At 40.6% G+C, this 20,124-nt stretch overlaps 1 protein-coding gene across 1 annotated transcript in view; it reads right to left on the reverse strand.

The window, feature by feature from the left end:
* LOC131591919 (coatomer subunit gamma-2) overlaps positions 1–20,124 on the reverse strand; it is a 32,841-nt gene that overhangs the window by 10,257 nt on the left and 2,460 nt on the right. The window contains exons 5-17 of the mRNA XM_058863039.1: positions 19,250–19,329; positions 18,539–18,614; positions 17,314–17,406; positions 16,652–16,738; positions 15,458–15,615; positions 12,313–12,446; positions 11,584–11,651; positions 10,929–11,117; positions 9,563–9,658; positions 6,190–6,433; positions 4,633–4,708; positions 2,173–2,276; positions 873–998 (exon numbers count right to left, since the gene is read on the reverse strand). Of these exons, the coding sequence (XP_058719022.1) occupies positions 873–998; positions 2,173–2,276; positions 4,633–4,708; positions 6,190–6,433; positions 9,563–9,658; positions 10,929–11,117; positions 11,584–11,651; positions 12,313–12,446; positions 15,458–15,615; positions 16,652–16,738; positions 17,314–17,406; positions 18,539–18,614; positions 19,250–19,329 (1,531 nt within the window). The remainder of the gene's footprint in view (positions 1–872; positions 999–2,172; positions 2,277–4,632; positions 4,709–6,189; positions 6,434–9,562; positions 9,659–10,928; positions 11,118–11,583; positions 11,652–12,312; positions 12,447–15,457; positions 15,616–16,651; positions 16,739–17,313; positions 17,407–18,538; positions 18,615–19,249; positions 19,330–20,124) is intronic.

Genomic DNA, 20,124 nt, shown 5'->3' on the forward strand with positions numbered 1-20,124 from the left:
ATGAGTATAATAAAAATAAAAATAAAATATTATAATATAATAATACAATATAATAAAAATAAGAACAAAAATAATATATTAAAATATATCAATACAATAAAAATATAAAATAATAAAAATAATAATAATAATAATTAAAATAAAAATAAACATATAATAATACAATATAATAATAAAAATGAAAATAAAAATAAAAAATAGCATATTTTAATATAATGCAATATAATAAAAATAGTAAAATAATAAATATAAAAATAATAAAAAATAAAACAATAAAGTAGAATTACATTATTAATATTAATATTAATAATAACAATAATAATAATAGTAATAATAACAGTAATAATAGTAGTAATAATAGTAATAACAGTAATAATAGTAGTAATAGTAATAATATTAATAATAATAGTAATGATAGTAATAATAGTAGTAATAATAGTAATAATAGTAGTAATACTAGTAATAATAGTAACAGTATCAATAATAGTAATAATAGCAATAGTAATAATAGCAATAGTAATAATAGTAGTAATAGTAATAATAGTAATGTAATAATAATGGTAATAGTAATAGCAATAATAGTAATAGTAATAGTAATGATAATAGTAGTAATAATAGCAATAGTAATGGTAGTAATGGTAGTAATGGTAGTAATGGTAGTAATGGTAGTAATGGTAGTAATGACAGTAATGACAGTAATGACAGTAATGACAGTAATGACAGTAATGACAGTAATGACAGTAACAATAATAATAATAATAATAATAATAATAATAATAATAATTTTTTCTACTATTATTATACACAGAACTGCTGATGGGCTGAGCAGACCAAGAGGAGGCTCTGAGGCTCCATCTCCACCCCTCTGATACCTGATTTCTGCTCACAGATGGGGGCTGTGGCCAGGGGAATGGTTTTCATGTCGAAGGGTTTCTCGGAGGGCTCCAGGGTGTACTGGTGCAGGGCTTTCTCCATGCCAGGAACAGAAACTGTCAGCCCTGCACAGGGAAAAAGGCAGGAAAAATTCACTTTGAGCAGCTGGAAACGGCCCAGCTGCACTGCAGACACACAGGAAACACAAAACAAAACAGGAAAATAACTGATCTGGAGATGGCACAGAGCTGCCAAGAGTTTGCTCCCAAGAATTAAATCCTTGATTTTCAAGAATTTAACATGAGTTAATTAAATCCTTGATTTTCAAGAATCTTACATGGATTAATTAAACCCTTGATTTTCAAGAATTTTACACAGGTTAATAAATTCCTTGATTTTCAAGAATTTTACATGGCTTGATTAAATCCTTGATTTTTAAGAATTTAACATGGATAAATTAAATCCTTGATTTTTAAGAATCTTACATTGATTAATTAAATCCTTCATTTTCAGGAATTTTACACGGATTAATTAAATCCTTGATTTTCAAGAATTTAACATGAGTTAATTAAATCCTTGATTTTCAAGAGTTTTACACAGGTTAATTAAATCCTTGATTTTCAAGGATCTTACTTGGGTTAATTAATTCCTTGATTTTCAAGAGTTTTATATGGATTAATTAAACCCTTGATTTTCAAGAATTTTACACAGGTTAATTAAATCCTTGATTTTCAGGAATTTTACACAGGTTAATTAAATCCTTGATTTTCAAGAATTTTACACAGGTTAATTAAATCCTTGATTTTCAGGAATTTTATATGGATTAATTAAACCCTTGATTTTCAAGGATCTTACATGAGTTAATTAAACCCTTGATTTTCAAGAGTTTTACATGGATTAATTAATTCCTTGATTTTCAAGGCTCTTACATGAGTTAATTAAATCCTCTGCTCACGTGGATTTTCAAGACATAAAATATTTTAATTCCCAACCCTCATCCTAATTTTGGATAGGAAAAGATGAAGCAAAAATCAAAATATTTGTGTCCAGCAGAGGAAGAACCAATAAAAACCCAGACCACAGCCCTGGCTCCACTTCCCAAATTTTCCTTCCCAAATTTAGATGATTTAGAATTCCCAGAGAATCCCTGGCAGCACCCAAGGCCAGGCTGGATGGATTTCAGCACAAATCACTCGGAGGGAAGCGCTAAGGGCAGAATAAATACGTGAATTTATGGTTTATAATATTTAATATTATATTTTTATGAATTTTGTGGTGGTTTTTTTTGCTCTTACTGACCATTAAAAATGTAAGCAGCATTCAGGGCCAGCTGTCTCTGCTGCAGGACATTCAAGTAGAAAGTTGCTCTGTCCCGGACTTCGTCGTCACTGTCCATCATGCACCTGTTTGGGGACAAGGGGACATCAGAGCTGAGCTAAAAATCAATTCAAAAACTGAATAAAAAATCAATTTTGATGCTGCAGCATCATTCAGATTTTTTCAAATTGTGCAGGACTGCTGGTAGCACGCAGGAGTTGGTTTAATTTGGGTTTAATTTCAATTAAATAGTTTGTGTGGCGTGAAATGTGAATCTGTGACATGGGAATGCTCAATTCTGGAAACAAAAATGTTATTTCTGAGTCACCTAGACAGGGATTTTCTTGTTTTGAGGGGGTTTTAAAAATGCTCAGATGTCAAAAAAGTTCTGGAGGGGGAGGGTGAATTTTATTTGCATTTTTTAATAATATTTTATATATATATATTTCATATTTTATGATTTGGGCTTAATTAAATCCTTGATTTTCAAGAATTTTACACAGGTTAATTAAATCCTTGATTTTCAGGAATTTTATACAGGTTAATTAAATCCTTGATTTTCAAGAATTTTACACAATTTAATTAAATCCTTGATTTTCAAGTATTTTACATAGGTTAATTAAATCCTTGATTTTCAAGTATTTTACATAGGTTAATTAAATCCTTGATTTTCAGGAATTTTACACAGGTTAATTAAATCCTTGATTTTCAAGAATTTTACATGAGTTAATTAAATCCTTGATTTTCAAGAATCTTCCCTGGCTTAATGAAATCCTTGATTTTCAAGGATCTCACGTGGGTTAATTAAAACGAAATTAATTAAAATTACTTGAAATTAAATTCATTTAAAAATTAAATTGAATTAATTAAAAAAATCAAAGAGATTTAGGCTGGATGTGAGGAAGAAATTCCTGTTTGTGAGGATGAGGAGGCTTTGGCAGCTGGAAGATCCAGGCTGGACAAGGCTTGGATCATCCTGGGGTAGTGGAAAGAGAAAATCCACCGAAAGGGTGGCACTGGGTGAGTTTTAAGTTCTTTCCAACCCAAAATAATAACTCTGTGATTTATTTTTCCTTGAGCAACGTTCTCAGACTCAATCCTCATCCCATGTTTCTGTGACCAATCCCATCCTTCACCTCCAGCAGCGCAGGAAAAGCGGGAGAAGGGTTTTCCCTGTCCCTGGTTGGGATTGACAAAATCCCAGCCTGGTGGGAGATCACTGCTCCCAGGGAATCAGAGGGATCCCTGACACCACAGGCTCACCTCTGGAGCACCAGGATGCTTGGAAGCAGATTCCAAGATCCCAGCCACCCCAGGCTCACCTCTGGAGCAGCACCAGGATGCTCAGGAGCAGAGATCTCTGCTCCCAGGGAATCAGAGGGATCCCTGCCACCCCAGGCTCACCTCTGGAGGAGCACCAGGATACTCGGGATCAGAGATCACTGCTCCCAATGAATCAGGGGGATCCCTGCCAGCACAGGCTCCCCTCTGGAGCAGCACCAGGATGCTCAGGAGCAGAGATCTCTGCTTCCAGGGAATCAGAGGGATCCCTGCCAGCACAGGCTCACCTCTGGAGCACCAGGATGCTTGGAAGCAGATTCTAGGATCCCAGCCACCCCAGGCTCACCTCTGGAGCAGCACCAGGATGCTCAGGAGCAGAGATCACAGCTCCCAGGGAATCAGGGGGATCCCTGCCAGCACAGCCTCCCCTCTGGAGCAGCACCAGGATGCTCAGGAGCAGATCCAAGCTCGCTGCTCCCAGGGAATCAGAGATCCCTGCCACCCCAGGCTCACTCTGGAGCACCAGGATGCTCAGGAGCAGATTCCAAGCTCTCTGCCCCCAGGGAATCAGAATACAGTCTCACCTCTGGAAGAGCAGCACCAGGATGCTTGGGAGCAGATTCCAAGATCCCAGCCACCCCAGGCTCACCTCTGGAGCAGCACCAGGATGCTCAGGAGCAGAGATCTCTGCTCCCAGGGAATCAGAGGGATCCCTGCCAGCACAGTCTCACCTCTGGAGGAGCAGGATGCTTGGAAGCAGAGATCACTGCTCCCAGGGGATCAGAGGGATCCCAGCCAGCACAGGCTCAGCTCTGCAGCAGCATCAGGATGCTTGGGAGCAGAGATCACTGCTCCCAGGGAATCAGAGGGATCCCTGCCAGCACAGGCTCACCTCTGGAGGAGCACCAGGATGCTCAGGAGGAGATTCCAAGATCACTGCTCCCAGGGAATCAGAGCACAGCCTCACCTCTGGAGGAGCACCAGGATGCTCAGGAGCAGAGATCTCTGCTCCCAGGGAATCAGGGGGATCCCAGCCACCCCAGGCTCACCTCTGGAGCAGCACCAGGATGCTCAGGAGCAGAGATCACTGCTCCCAGGGAATCAGAGGGATCCCTGCCAGCTTGGAAGCAGATTCCAAGATCCCAGCCACCCCAGGCTCACCTCTGCAGCAGCACCAGGATGCTCGGGAGCAGATTCTCATTCTGGGCTCCAAATTTTGCCAAAGCGCTGACGGCGGCTGCAGAGAGAACGGGGAGGTGTCAGAGGAGCCTCAAATTCTGCATAAACAAATCCTCAAAACCCCAAATTTTCACTTTTCCTTTCCACACCATAAACCATTCAGTGATATGGAGAGATTAAAACATTCCTGTATTTGCACATGGAAATAGTTTTGTGATCAAGAGCAGCTTAACAGCTCTGAAAATCTCCTCTGGGGGAGCTCTCCATGAAGAATTTGGGAGAGGAGAGGGGAGAGGAGGAGAGGGGAGGGGACCACTCCAGCACCACCCTGAAGGTGAATAAAAACCCTCTTTTATATTATAATATTATAACATATTTTCTATTATCTCCTTTCTAAAATGATCTCAAATTTCATTTCCAGGTTGAGAACCCCACTCACCAGCCCTGACAGCCTCGTTCTCCAGCACCACCCTGAAGGCTCCCAAATAAAAATCATTTTTTATATCACCTGCTTCCTAAAATGATCTCAAATTTCATTTCCAGGTTGAGGAGAAGCCACTGAGCCACTCACCAGCCCTGACAGCCTCAATCTCCAGCACCACCCAAATAAAAACCATTTTTTATATTCCCTCCTTCCTAAAATGATCTCAAATTTCATTTCCAGCTTGAGAACTCCACTCACCAGCCCTGACAGCCTTGTTCTCCAGCACCATCATGAATGCTCCCAAATAAAAACTCTCTGTTATATTATAATAGTATAACATAAATATAACATATTTTCTATTACCTCCATACTAAAACCATCTCAAATTTCATTTCCAGTTTGAGAGCCCCACTCACCAGCCCTGACAGCCTCGTTCTCCAGCACCACCCAAATAAAATCCCACTCTCACATTCCCTCCTTACTAAAATGATCTCAAATTTCATTTCCAGGTTGAGAAGAAGCCACTGAGCCACTCACCAGCCCTGACAGCCTCATTCTCCAGCACCACCCAAATAAAATCCATTTTTTATATTTCCTGCTTCCTAAAACCATCTCAAATTTCATTTCCAGTTTGAGAGCCCCACTCACCAGCCCTGACAGCCTCGTTCTCCAGCACCACCCAAATAAAATCCCTCTCTCACATTCCCTCCTTCCTAAAACCATCTCAAATTTCATTTCCAAGTTAAGGAGAAGCCACTGAGCCACTCACCAGTCCTGACAGCCTCATTCTCCAGCACCAACCAAATAGAAAACATTTTTTATATTCCCTTCTTCCTAAAACCATCTCAAATTTCATTTCCAGCTTGAGAAGAGCCCCACTCACCAGCCCTCACAGCCTCAATCTCCAGCACCACCCAAATAAAAACCATTTTTATATTACCTGCTTACTAAAATGACCTCAAATTTCATTTCCAGTTTGAGAACCCCACTCACCAGCCCTGACAGCCTCGTTCTCCAGCACCACCCTGAAGGCTCCCAAATAAAATCCCACTTTTCTATTTCCTTCTTCCTAAAATGATCTCAAATTTCATTTCCAGGTTCAGAACTCCACTCACCAGCCCTGACAGCCTCGTTCTCCAGCACCACCCTGTTGAAGATGAAGCGGATGTACTTGGAGGGTGCCGGTGTCCTGGGCCCCTCCTTGCCCAGCAGGTGCAGGATTTTGGTGGCCAGCACCGTGTGCTCGCAGTCCTCGATGAACTCGCACAGGTGAGCCAAGCCCGACTCTTTGCTCTCGGGGTTCTCCTCGATGATGCCGATGATGCAATCCACGATGGCTCGCTTGTACTCGAAGCCACCCTGGAGGAGGGAAAATTTGGGGATGGTGAGGCTCATCCTCAGCTTTCAGGGATTGATTCTCATGGAAAAAAATGAGATGTTGTTGTTGTTGGAGTCTGAGACAGAGAGTGTGAGCCCTTGTCTCTGATGCTTAACACTGAATTCCACACAACATGAAATTTATGGGAATGTTTTCATGGTAATACACAAAAACAACTGTTAAAGTGAGATAGAAAAGCTAAAAGTGTGAGTCTGTAAATTAAAGTTTTCTTAAGTCACTGAGTGAAAAAGTTTAAACTAGTTTAAAAACCAGAAGGCAAGATGGAAGATTTAGAATGTTGTTTCTTTTCCTTCTTCTTTCTTAATTTTCTTCTTCTAGAGGTTTTTGGGCAATAGCAGGTGATTGGACAGAAAATGTCACAGTGCAGCACACAGGTGATGGGTCATGGGGTCATTAAGAAAATAATTAACGTGTCTATTGTTAATTGGATAAAAATAAGTATAAAGATAAAAGAACTGCGTAGTTCAGGGCCATTTTGTGCCATCAGAGCTGAAATGAGCCAAAGAGACAAGATGAATTAAACTTGTGCAGAAAGTCTGGAGAGACCTGCCAAGTTTTGTGATAACATCCTAATTAACACAAGAGAAACAAGATCCTAACGAGCTCTGGAGTTTTCTTCTGACCCAGAGAACTGAGATAAACAGAACTCCCCGTGAATATCCCCAAAGAGCTCAGCTCAGAGGAGGAGACTGAGAAATCCAGGAGTAGAAAAAAAAGTACAGAAGAAGTGCAGCAGAATCAGAAAAAAAAAACTAAAAAGAATTTTTTCAAAACAGTTTCAGTTTTGGTGTTTTTTTGAACTATTACTACTTGCTGCTGGTGGTTTTTGGTTTCTTCAGGGCCGTGTTTTTCTCAAGATGCTCTAAAGACTCATTAACTTCTTGTTTTTCATGTTTATTCACATATAATCCAAAGATTTGGTAGCTTTTCCCTAGACCTTTTTTGCTCAAGTTCAACCCCACAAAGCATTGGCTCACTTTGGCTTGAAAAGCACAAAATGGCCCCAAATTGAGCAGTTCTTTTATATTTATACTTATTCTTACTCAATTAACAATAGACATGTTAATTATTTTTCTTAATGACCCAGTGACCCATCACCTGTGTGCTGCACTGTGACATTTTTTATCCAATCACCTGCTATTACCCAAAAACCTCTGGAAGAAGAAAATTAAGAAGGAAAAGAGACAACACCTTAAATTTTCCATCTTGTCTTCTATTTTTTAAACTAGTTTAAACTCTAACTTTTCCACTCAGTGACTTAAGGAAACTTCAATTTACACACTCACACTTTTAGCTTTTCTATCTCACTTTAAGAGTTGTTTTCATGTAATACCATGAAAACACTCCCATAAATTTCATGTTAGATGAAATTCAGTGTTTTTCTGGATCTCAGACATCAGAGACAAGATTCCTCAGATTCCAACACGAGACTTTGTACAAATTGGGGTAAAAAAAGGTGGATTAGGTGATCTCACAGGGCATTAATGATGCCTTAGGATTTGAGATTTGTTTTTTGAGGGGTTGGGCTCTTTCTCCAGGCAGAGCTGACAGCCTCAGGCTGCACCAAGGGAAATGCTGGCTGGGTTTAGGAAATTAGGGAAAAGATTTTTACAGAAAGAGTGATAAAAGAGTGGAATTTTCTGTCTGGGGAGGTGGTGGAGTCACCACCCCTGGATGTGTTTAAAAAAGTCTGGATGTGGCACTGGGTGCTGTGGTTTGGTTGAGGGGTTGGGGCTGGGTTGGACTCGATCTTGGAGGTCTTTTCCAACCTGGTGATTCTGTGATTTTAGCTTTTATATTTTTCAGATCCTGCACTGCTTTAGTGTATAACTCTAAAACTCCATAGCCTGACAGCTGCTGTTCTCCTGTTTTATCCAGACAAAACAATTCCTCTCTAGGCCTGAAACTCAAGGACACCTCACAGCCTCAGGCCCCGAGAGATGCAAACAAAAGTGAACTGGGGGGGAAAACTTGGAGTAAATTACTTCATCACCTGAAGCTGTAATTAGAGGATTAACCCCTGATATGTAAATGAACCAAACCTATAAGTGTATGCAAAACTCGTGACCATCGTCCATCCTGGCTGCAGCCTCTGGAGGGATTCTGACTGCCCAAGGTGTGATGTCTCAAGCTTTGGCTTTTGAATTTTCCAGATTCTGCACAGCTTTAGTGCCTAACTCTGAGCTTCACAAAGTGTCAGCGAGTTCTCCTCGCAGCTCAGACACAACAATCAAACAGATTTTCAAGATACAACAAATTATCAGACACAACAATCCTGTCCCAGCCCCAGAACCAAGGAGTTGCTGCAGCTTCGGGCACAGAAAGTTTAACCAGCAGCAAATTGATGGAGCAGTCTGGGATGATGGGGATTCATTAACTGAAGCTGTAATTGGACAATTAACCCTGATATGGAAATGGACCAGAAGTTATAAAAGTGTGAAATTCCTGACTCAGAGTCCACCTTGGGTGGAGCCTCAGCCGCGCTCCTGCACTGCCCGAGGTGCCAGCTTTAATAAATCCCAATTTTATTCCTTTAACTCTGCCCAGCCTCTGCTCCAGGGAGCCTCTCACAGCATCAGGTGATAAAATAAACACCCATTTTATTCTCTTAATCTTGTCCAGCCTCTGCTCCAGGGAGCCTCTCACAGCCTCAGGTGATAAAATAAACACCCATTTTATTCTCTTAATCAGCCTCTGCTCCAGGGAGCCTCTCACAGCATCAGGTGATAAAATAAACACCCATTTTATTCTCTTAATCTTGTCCAGCCTCTGCTCCAGGGAGCCTCTCACAGCCTCAGGTGATAAAATAAACACCCATTTTATTCTCTTAATCTTGTCCAGCCTCTGCTCCAGGGAGCCTCTCACAGCATCAGGTGATAAAATAAACACCCATTTTATTCTCTTCATCAGCCTCTGTCCTAGGCAGCCACTCCAAGGCATCACCAAATCCTGAGCATTTCACACAGACCTGACCCCACCAGGTGCTGGAACCACTCAGCCCCATCTCTCCCTGCACCCACTGCCAGAAGAGACCCTTCCCATCACCAAGCAGGTCCAAAATCCCTCCCTGGAGCGAGTGTCCTACGTACATCATCCCTGAGCATGTTGGAGAGGAAGGTCATCATCACGCTGTGCTTCCGAGGGTACTTCTGGCACAGGGCACTGATGGCCTGCACCACCACAACCTGCAGGAAAACACACAAGGATGGGGGTCACCTGCTGATCTCCCTAGGAAAAATGCACATTTTTTACCTCCTGCTGCCACTTTGATTGATTAAATCCATGGATAAGGATAAAAATCAGGGTCAGTGTGGAATGATTTTGTGCCAGGGTGTTGCAAGGCCTGACTCCGCAAAAAAAATGGGATTTAGGATTAAATGTTTTAACTCAAAGCTTTTTCTTTTCCTTTCTTCCTTTCCTTTCCTCCTTTCCTCTTTCCTTTCTTCCTTTCCTTTCCTCCTTTCCTCTCCTCCTTTCCTCTTTCCTTTCTTCCTTTCCTCTTTCCTTTCTTCCTTTCCTTTCCTCCTTTCCTCTTTCCTTTCTTCCTTTCCTCTCCTCCTTTCCTCTTTCCTTTCTTCCTTTCCTCTTTCCTTTCTTCCTTTCCTCTTTCCTTTCTTCCTTTCCTCTTTCCTTTCCTCTTTCCTTTCTTCCTTTCCTCTCTTCCTTTCCTCTTTCCTCTCTTCCTTTCCTCTTTCCTCTCTTCCTTTCCTCTTTCCTCTCTTCCTTTCCTCTTTCCTCCTTTCCTCTTTCCTTTCTTCCTTTCCTTTCCTCTTTCCTTTCTTCCTTTCCTCTTTCCTTTCTTCCTTTCTTTCCCTCTTTCCTTTCCCCCTTTCCTTATCATGATCCAATTTCAATTCTTGTGATTAAAACTCCTCACAATTTCAAACTCACCTAATGCTAATTTTTCTCATAAAAACAAAGACTTCAGACCACTTTCAGCAGACTGATTTCACAGAGCTCTGCTCCTCACGGCGTAACAGAACAACAGAACCATCCTGAACCGATTCATTACCAATTTAACCACTAGAAAACTTACAAATTGGGTATAAATTTATAATTAGCACAGCTTCCTACCTATGCATCAAGACTGATGTGATATAAACTCAAAAAAAGAAGATTTAAAACCCTTCTTCCTCTCTAAAACAACCAGAAGGAATTACGAGATTTGCAGGATATTGCACAGGAAGCAGCAATGCACTAAATGATATTTTTCTTTTCTGGGAGCGGTGGCAGGAAGGATAGGATATTTTTATCTATAATATTCAGGATAATATCATAATCACAATAAAACAATCAGGATATATTTTTCACCCAGGATATTTTTACAGCTGGACTTTACCCCGCCAGACGAAACCACCGAAGCATCGACAAACAACAAAAACTCCATCAAAAAAAAACCCCAAAAATGGGAGAAAACCCAAAAATGGGAGAAAAAACCCCCCTGCAGTGGCACACCTTAAACTCATCTGAGATTTCTGAGACAAAGGAGGAGATCTGTTTCATCAGCCTGTCCACGCTGCTCTCGCTGCCCGTCTTCAGCAGCGTGGTGATGGCCAGCGTGGCGATGCTCCGGTTGGAATCCGTGATCAGGTTTTCCAGGTCCAGGTTGCAGGCTGTGACTGCAGATGGATGTTTCATGGCCACCTGGCAAGGAATGCAATCCCAAAATTATGTGGGAGTTGTAGCATCCTGGAGTTTGAAGCGTTGGGAGCTCAGGGATTTTGGGTGCAGGGTTTTAAATTCATTTTAAATTAATTTTAATTTTAAATTCATTTTCTGGTGGGTTTGACAGTCAGGAGTTTTTGGTGGTGTGTTGTGCAGCTCTGAAATCAGAATATTTCCTTCATGTGGATTTTGTAATATTAAATATCCAGGATTCCAGCTGAAAGCTCACAGATTTATCAAACTACAGCCATCCAGAAATGAGCAAGCACAGCCTGAACAGCAGGGAAGATTTCTGCTCCACCAGGAGATCCAGTGTGGAAAAACCAATTCCCCAGCACTGGAATAATTCCAAATAAAATCATCCCCAGGACAGCTTGAGGTAACACATCATCAGGCACTAATCCCTGAGAATGAAGGTTTTGTTTGGAGGTTTTGAAGCACTCACTTTATTGAGGGTCCGGACGGCCGCGTAGCGCAGGACGGGTTTGGGGGAGCTGCAGAAAAGCTGCAACACTGGGGAAGGAAAAAAAAATCAACAAATCAACCCAAAAAACAACAAAAAATATGGCTTCTTTCAAAGAGTAGAAAATTTAATATATCTCAACTATTCAACTACGTATTGCTAAATATTCATGCAGCTCGTAATTTATCAGGAGGTTCACATAGGTCAGAAATAAACTCCTGGGGTTTTATCTCACTTTTTAATCCCACTTTTTTGGGTTTTATACAGTTGGCTCTACATTCCAGCTCTATATTCCAGCTGGAGGAGAGATTTTCCAGAGGAAATGTGGTTGTTCCATCCCTGGAAATGTCCAAGGAGAGGTTGGAGAAGGCTTTGGAGCAGCCTGGGATAGTGGGAGATGTCCCTGCCCACGGCAGGGGGTGGCACTGGATGGGCTTGAAGGTCTTTTCCAACCATTCCATGATTCCCTCCCATCCCAAATTCCTGCAGCTGGATAAAAACAAGAATCACCTCGTGCCACCTCTGCTTCCATTTATCAAAACCTCTGGATGGAAAAGGGATCTCATCCAGAAACCCTCTAACTTGAGGTTAAATGGCTTTTTAACCCCAGCTCAGCAGGAAATTCAGGCTTTGGGGATTGGAATTCTGCTGGATTTTCCCTCAGTTTCTCTATTCCAGCTGTTTTCAGGGCTCCAAAGGGCAGTGACCAACCTGAGACAGCAGGTGCCAGCTCCCTGGCAGTGCAGTTTGGCAGGTGGATGATGGCAGAGGCAGCCTCATAAATCACCATCTCGTGCTTGTTCCGCAGGCAGCTCTCGATGAAGTCAAACAGGGGACTTTCATGGCTGCAAACACAACAATCCCAGGAGTTTAGGCTGGAAAAATCCCTTTAAGATCGAGTTTAAGACTTTCATGGCTGCAAACACAGCAATCACAGGATCTCTTAGGCTGGAAAAATCCCATTAAGATCGAGTTCAAGACCTTTCTGGCTACAAACACAACGATCCCAGGATCTTCTAGATTGGAAAAATCCCTTTAAGATCGAGTTTAAAACTTTCATGGCTGCAAACACAACAATCCCAGGATTTTAGGCTGGAAAAATCCCTTTAAGTTCGAGTCTAAGACAGCCATGGCTACAAACACAACAATCCCAGGATCTCTTAGGCTGGAAAAATCCCGTTAAGATCAAGTTCAAGACCTTTCTGACTACACACACAACAATCCCAGGATCTTCTAGATTGGAAAAATCCCATTAAGATCCAGTCCAAGACTTTCCTGGCTACAAACACAACAATCACAGGATCCTTTAGGCTGGAAAAATCCCTTTAAGATCGAGTTTAAGACTTTCATGGCTGCAAACACAGCAATCACAGGATCTTTTAGGCTGGAAAAATCCCTTTAAGATCGAGTTCAAGACTTTTCTGGCTACAAACACAACGATCCCAGGAGTTTAGGCTGGAAAAATCCCTTTAAAATCCAGTCCAAGACTTTCCTGGCTACAAACAACAATCCCAGGATCTGGATAAAGCCTTTAAAATGCAGTCCAAGAGCTTTCTGGCTACAAACACAACGATCCCAAGATCTCTCAGGCTGGAAAAATCCTGTTAAGATCAAGGTCAAGACTTTTCTGACTACAAACACAACGATCCCAGGATCTTTTAGGTTGGAAAAATCCCATTAAGATCGAGTTTAAAACTTTCATGGCTGCAAACACAACAATCCCAGGATTTTAGGCTGGAAAAATCCCTTTAAGATCGAGTCTAAGACTTTTCTGCCTACAAACACAATGATCTCAGGATCTCTTAGGTCAGAAAAATCCCATTAAGATCGAGTTTAAGACTTTTCTGGCTACAAACACAACAATCCCAAGATCTCTTAGGCTGGAAAAATCCCGTTAAGATCAAGTTCAAGACTTTCCTGGCTACACACACAACAATCCCAGGATCTTCTAGACTGGAAAAATCCCATTAAGATCCAGTCCAAGACTTTCCTGGCTACAAACACAGCAATCGCAGGATCTCTTAGGCTGGAAAAATCCCTTTAAATCAAGTTCAAGACTTTTCTGACTACAAACACAACGATCCCAGGATCTTTTAGGTTGGAAAAAGCCTTTAAGATCAAGACTTTCATGACTGCAGACACAACAATCCCAGGATTTTAGGATGGAAAAATCCCTTTAAGATCCAGTCCAAGACTTTCCTGGCTACAAACACGATCCCAGGATCTGGATAAAGCCTTTAAAATGCAGTCCAAGAGCTTTCTGGCTACAAACACAACGATCCCAGGATTTTAGGATGGAAAATCCCCTTAAAATCAAGTTCAAGACTTTTCTGACTACAAATACAACAAACCCAGGATCTTTTAGGCTGGAAAAACTCCATTAAGATTGAGTTTAAGACTTTCCTGGCTACACACACAACAATCACAGGATCCTTTAGGTTGGAAAATCCCTTTAAGATCCAGTCCAAGACTTTCCTGGCTACAAACATGATCCCAGGATCTGGATAAAGTCTTTAAAATGCAGTCCAAGAGCTTTCTGACTACAAACACAACGATCCCAGGATTTCTTAGGGTGGACAATCCCCTTAAAATCAAGTTCAAGACTTTCCTGGCTACAAATACAACGATCCCAAGATCTCTCAGGCTGGAAAAATCCTGTTAAGATCAAGGTCAAGACTTTCCTGGCTACAAACACAACGATCCCAGGATCTTTTAGGTTGGAAAAATCCCATTAAGATCGAGTTTAAAACTTTCATGGCTGCAAACACAACAATCCCAGGATTTTAGGCTGGAAAAATCCCTTTAAGATCGAGTCTAAGACTTTTCTGACTACAAACACAATGATCTCAGTATCTCTTAGGTCAGAAAAATCCCATTAAGATCGAGTTTAAGACTTTTCTGGCTACAAACACAACAATCCCAAGATCTCTTAGGCTGGAAAAATCCCGTTAAGATCAAGTTCAAGACTTTCCTGGCTACACACACAACAATCCCAGGATCTTCTAGACTGGAAAAATCCCATTAAGATCCAGTCCAAGACTTTCATGGCTACAAACACAGCAATCGCAGGATCTCTTAGGCTGGAAAAATCCCTTTAAATCAAGTTCAAGACTTTTCTGACTACAAACACAATGATCCCAGGATCTTTTAGGTTGGAAAAAGCCTTTAAGATCAAGACTTTCATGACTGCAGACACAACAATCCCAGGATTTTAGGATGGAAAAATCCCTTTAAGATCCAGTCCAAGACTTTCCTGGCTACAAACACGATCCCAGGATCTGGATAAAGCCTTTAAAATGCAGTCCAAGAGCTTTCTGGCTACAAACACAACGATCCCAGGACTTTAGGCTGGAAAATCCCCTTAAAATCAAGTTCAAGACTTTCATGGCTGCTAACACAACAATCCCAGGATCCTTTAGGCTGGAAAAATCCCTTTAAGTTCGAGTCTAAGACAGCCATGGCTACAAACACGACAATCCCAGGATCTTTTAGGCTGGAAAATCCCTTTAAAATGCAGTCCAAGACTTTCCTGGCTACAAACACAACAATCCCAGGATCTTTGAGGCTGGAAAATCCCTTTAAAATCAAGTTCAAGACTTTCCTGGCTATAAACACAACGATCCCAGGATCTTCTAAGTTGGAAAAATCCCATTAAGATCCAGTCCAAGACCTTTCTGACTACAAACACAATGATCTCAGGATCTTTTAGGCTGCAAAACCCTTTTAAAACTGATCCCATGCATTATCCCATCCCTACAGTTGTGTCTCTGTGGAGATTTCCACCAAAAAAACCCGCTGCCATTTCCAAACCTTAATTAATTCCTTTGATTTCAATCCTGCCTCTTTCAATCCTTACCCCTCCTCGGACTCCTTGAGGAGTTTGCTGGCAATCCTGATCAGCATGCAGTAGGCAAATTGGGATTTCAGGCCGGATTTGGTGAATTTGTTCAGCATCTTGGAGACGGCCAGGCGGTCGTTTTTCCTAAGGTGATAGAGCAGCCCCAAAGCATGATACTATGGGATGGGAAACAGAGGGGCAGGCACTGAGTACAGCTGCAAAATCCACATGAAAACATCAAAAGAGGGGTAATTATTGCAGAATTGGGTAATTATTGCTGTTTCCTGGCAGAAATACCTTCTAACCTCAACTGAGCTGAGTTTCCTGACAAGTTGCAAAGACCTGCAACGTTTCCTTGCCCTCTCTGTCCGCTCTCAACTATTCCTGAAGATCCAAAGAGCCACAAATTAATTGATTTCCTTTAATTCAATTAAATATCATCACTTCAAAGGTTTCAGCTTTGCACAGTAATTTCTAATTCCAGCATTTTTAATGAACTCCACACCCAGGATATCCCAAGGCCCTGAAATGACAGCTGACCTCACAAAAATCCTTCAGGCCTTTTTTTTTTGTTGGAAGCACAAAGAAACGTTTTTAGCTCCTTGCCAAGTTATTTTGTTTTTCTTTTCCCCCCCATAAAACTGATTAAAAAAAAAAATAAAACTGATAAAACTGATTTCCTGCAAGGCTTAATGAACAAAGCTGATTTTTTACAGAATATTTCTGATCACCAGCCTGCAACAGACAGAATAATTCCATCTTCTGAACAGACAGAATAATTCCATTTCCATAAATGTCTGCAACAGCTGTGCAAAAATTTTGCTCTTGTGGAGATCTTAATGATATTTGGGTTCACCTTTTGCATCTGGTAAATTTTCTGCCCTCGTTGGGAGGCAGTGAGAGAATTTCCCAAGATTTTTCAGCACTTTGATTCAAATCCCTTCTGCAACAACCACCGTGGGATGGGCAGCAGCATCCCAACCACCAAAAATTTACCAGGAAAAAGGGAAGAGAACTCCAAAGTCAGCTCTTAATTAAGAATCTTGTGCTGGCATCATGGAAAAATTCATTAATTTTTTTGAAAAAAATGCCCACAAATCACAATTTTTGCTTTTAAAAGATTACGCAAAATAAGATTTTTTTTTTTTTCTTAAGGATTCCCAGAATTCCACTAAGCCCCACCAGAGTTTTTAGGGACAGCCTCAAACACACCTGTACCATGATGTTGTCACTGGAAGCTGCTTCCTGAGCTTCATTAATCCACCTTTTGACCACATCATAACTGATTTTCATCATGTGCTGTAAAATAAATTGAGATTGGGGACAAGCTCACAGCAGTTTCCCAGCCACTCTTTATCCCACACCCCTAAAAATTATGCATTCCCTTCTGTCTTGGTCTCAAATTACCACTCTCCCCTTCCATTAATAAAAATATTAATTAATGAGACCTTTCCCAGCCTTTTCTCCTAAAAAAGGGAGGGGAAATCAGAGTGGATTCCTTCATCTGGCCCTCCTGGAGTCTCTGAGCAGAAATAATCCTGGTTTCATTTATCCCCAGATAAATTCATGTTTTACACTGACTGCAGAAATAGGTGCATTTTGCACTAGACTGCACTAAAAAATTTGCACTAGAAATTATTATGATTGATGTACTCAAATGTTAAGAAAGGAATTTGAGGAGAGAAAGGAAAATCTGCTTTTTTTTCTTCTTTTCTGATTATTTTTTTTCCTTATATATTTTTTTTCTTATTTTCCAGTCAGACAATGAGACACCTCAGAGGAAAAAAACGAAACAAATGCAGCAGATTCACCTTCCCAGCCTGAAAAAAAAACCAGATTTACAAAAATATGCAAAATTTACCAAATTTACCCACCAAGGAAGACACCAGTGCAGAGCTGGACACGCTGGGGACTTTGTCCACAATGGCCTGTTTCATGTACCTCTCAATGGCCTGGAGCATTGTACCCTGGGAAGGGGAAAACAGGGAAAAAGGGAAATGTGGATGAGCTGCAGGAAGAGCATAAACACAGCAGAAAGGGGAAAAAAAATCCACTTTTAAAGGAGCCTCTGGAAAAATCTGGAGTTTATTCTGTGAGGTAGGGCTGGTCATGGAGGGTCAGTGAGAAAATCACCAGCAAGCAGGGTAATTCCAGATCAGAAAGTGGAGCTCACAAATATTCCAGCTGCACATTCCCAGTGTTCCAGCCCCACAGAAATTCCACAGGAAATCAAGTAGAGCAATCCCTGACAGAGACTGGAGCTCCCAAACATTCCAGCTGCACATTCCCAGTGCTCCTGGAAACCTCACAGGGAATCAAGGAGAGCAATCCCAGATCAGAAACTGGAGCTCCCAAACATTCCAGCTGCACATTCCCAGTGCTCCAGCCCCACAGAAATGGTACAGGACATCAAGCAGAAGAATCCCAGATAGAAACTGGAGTTCCCAAATATTCCAGCTGCACATTCCCAGTGCTCCAGCCCCACAGAAATTCCACAGGAAATCAAGCAGAGCAATCCCTGACAGAAACTGGAGCTCCCAAACATTCCAACTGCACATTCCCAGGGCTCCAGCCCCACAGAAATTGCACAGAAATTGCACAGGGCATCGAGCAGAGCAATCCCAGATCAAATAGAAGCTCCCAAACATTCCAGCTGCACATTCCCAGTGCTCCAGTGCCACAGTGCTCCTGGAAATTGCACAGGGCATCAAGCAGAACAATTCCTGACAGAAACTGGAGCTCCCAAACATTCCAGCTGTACATTCCCATTGCTCCAGCCCCACAGAAATTCCACAGGACATCGAGCAGAGCAATCCCAGATCAGAAACTGGAGCTCCCAAACATTCCAACTGCACATTCCCAGTGCTCCATCCCCACAGAAATTGCACAGGGCATCAAGCAGAGCAATCCCAGATCAAAAAGAAGCTCTCAAACATTCCAGCTGCACATTCCCAGTGCTCCATCCCCACAGAAATGGCACAGGACATCGAGCAGCCCTCCATGAAGCAGCAGTTGCATGACTTCTGTAAAACCCATCCCTCAAGAGAGCAGTTTTGGGATTTGAAGGTGAGTTTTGGGATTTGATGCCTGTGTACTCACGTCAGTGATCCTGCACAGAGCTCGGATGGCCGGGCCTCGATAGACATCCTCCTTGCCTGTCATGTCTTTGGTCAAACTGAAACCATCAAAAACATCCTGTGAACACTTGTGGAATATCCCCATGTCTCAGTCTTTATGTGACATTCACCTCTTTTAGCTGCTCTGGCTCTGCTTAGCAACAACTTCTTAACAATCAGTTTAACTGGAGAGTTATTAACATCAAAACCTGGGGAAATGCAGAGTTATAAAATGCACATAAAATTCGTGGTATTGCCTGGTTTGTTTGGCTCATTCTCTTGCTTGTTCTACAAGGAATTCTGATTTAGAAACAGGGAATAAAGTTCAGTTTGTCACATATTTCTAAAGCTGTTCAGCCATGCAACAACAGATCCAATTTTTCCTCTTGCAACAGCTGCAATGGCTATTTTTGCAGTCAAAAAAATTAAGAGTTCAGTGGGAGAATGAACTGGGCTTTGCTCTGCTTTCCTTTAATTGCTCTGACAGCAAAGTCACAGCCTAAGCTCCTACAAAACAAGAATTTTAAAAAAAAAAACAACACCTTAAGATACAAGAAAACAAAGTAACAGCCATTTGATAAAGTGAATTTCCCCCCCAGAGTGGAAACAAAATAACATTTGAGAGGTGCTGGGTGTCCCAATATCCTCAGGAAAGCCCAGGAGCTGCAGTCCCGGGTTCTGGAGGGTGTCCCACCTGCTGGTGACAATGATGACATCCTCGGAGATGTTGGCCATCTCTTTGATTGTGAGGTAACACATTCTTCTGAGGGTTTGCTGTGGAAATGTGCAGAAAAAGAGGAAGCTCTGAGGTAATTAGAAGGTTTAAAAGATAAATAAACCACAAAGATTAAATATTTCGCTTTAAAAGTAAGCTTTTAAACAAAATGTATTCTTTTCAATTGGATTTTAAGTGTAAAGTTACATTTGATTGCTGGAAAAGAGCCAAACTCCCTGCCATCAAACAAATCAGAAGAGTAAGACATCAATATTTTCTAAAATGATAAGAACTAATATAAAAATCTGTGTTAATTATCAAAGAAGTGATGCAGCTCAAAAGCCTCACAGTTATCAGCTAAAAGCTTTGAAAATAACTTTATTGTAAAAAAATAATAGAAACAATAGAAAAATGAAAGAAAAAATAGAAATGTAGAGTGTTGACATCAAGTCTTTGAAAACAAGTAACTTTATATTTTAAGAAATATGTATTTTAAAATATATTTTAAAAAATATGTATTTACAACATATATTTTATATATTTTTAAAATATATTTAATATAGATAAAATATTTTAAATTATATATTTAATATTTACTTTATTTTTATAATTTTTAATATTTATTAAATTTATTAATTTTCTTTTTAAGAAATTAAAAATTTATAAATAAAAATTTTATTAATTTTAATATTTATATTTTTAATATTATATATCATATATTTTATTTATGTTATACATCTAGTATGTTTTATACAAAATACATATTTTATAAAATATATATATATTTAAAATATATTTTAATATATAAAATATATTTTTAAAAAATACTTTTTAAAAACTCCTTTTTAAAAATG

Source organism: Poecile atricapillus, chromosome W (genome assembly GCF_030490865.1).
Source record: "Poecile atricapillus isolate bPoeAtr1 chromosome W, bPoeAtr1.hap1, whole genome shotgun sequence".
Lineage (NCBI taxonomy): Eukaryota > Metazoa > Chordata > Aves > Passeriformes > Paridae > Poecile > Poecile atricapillus.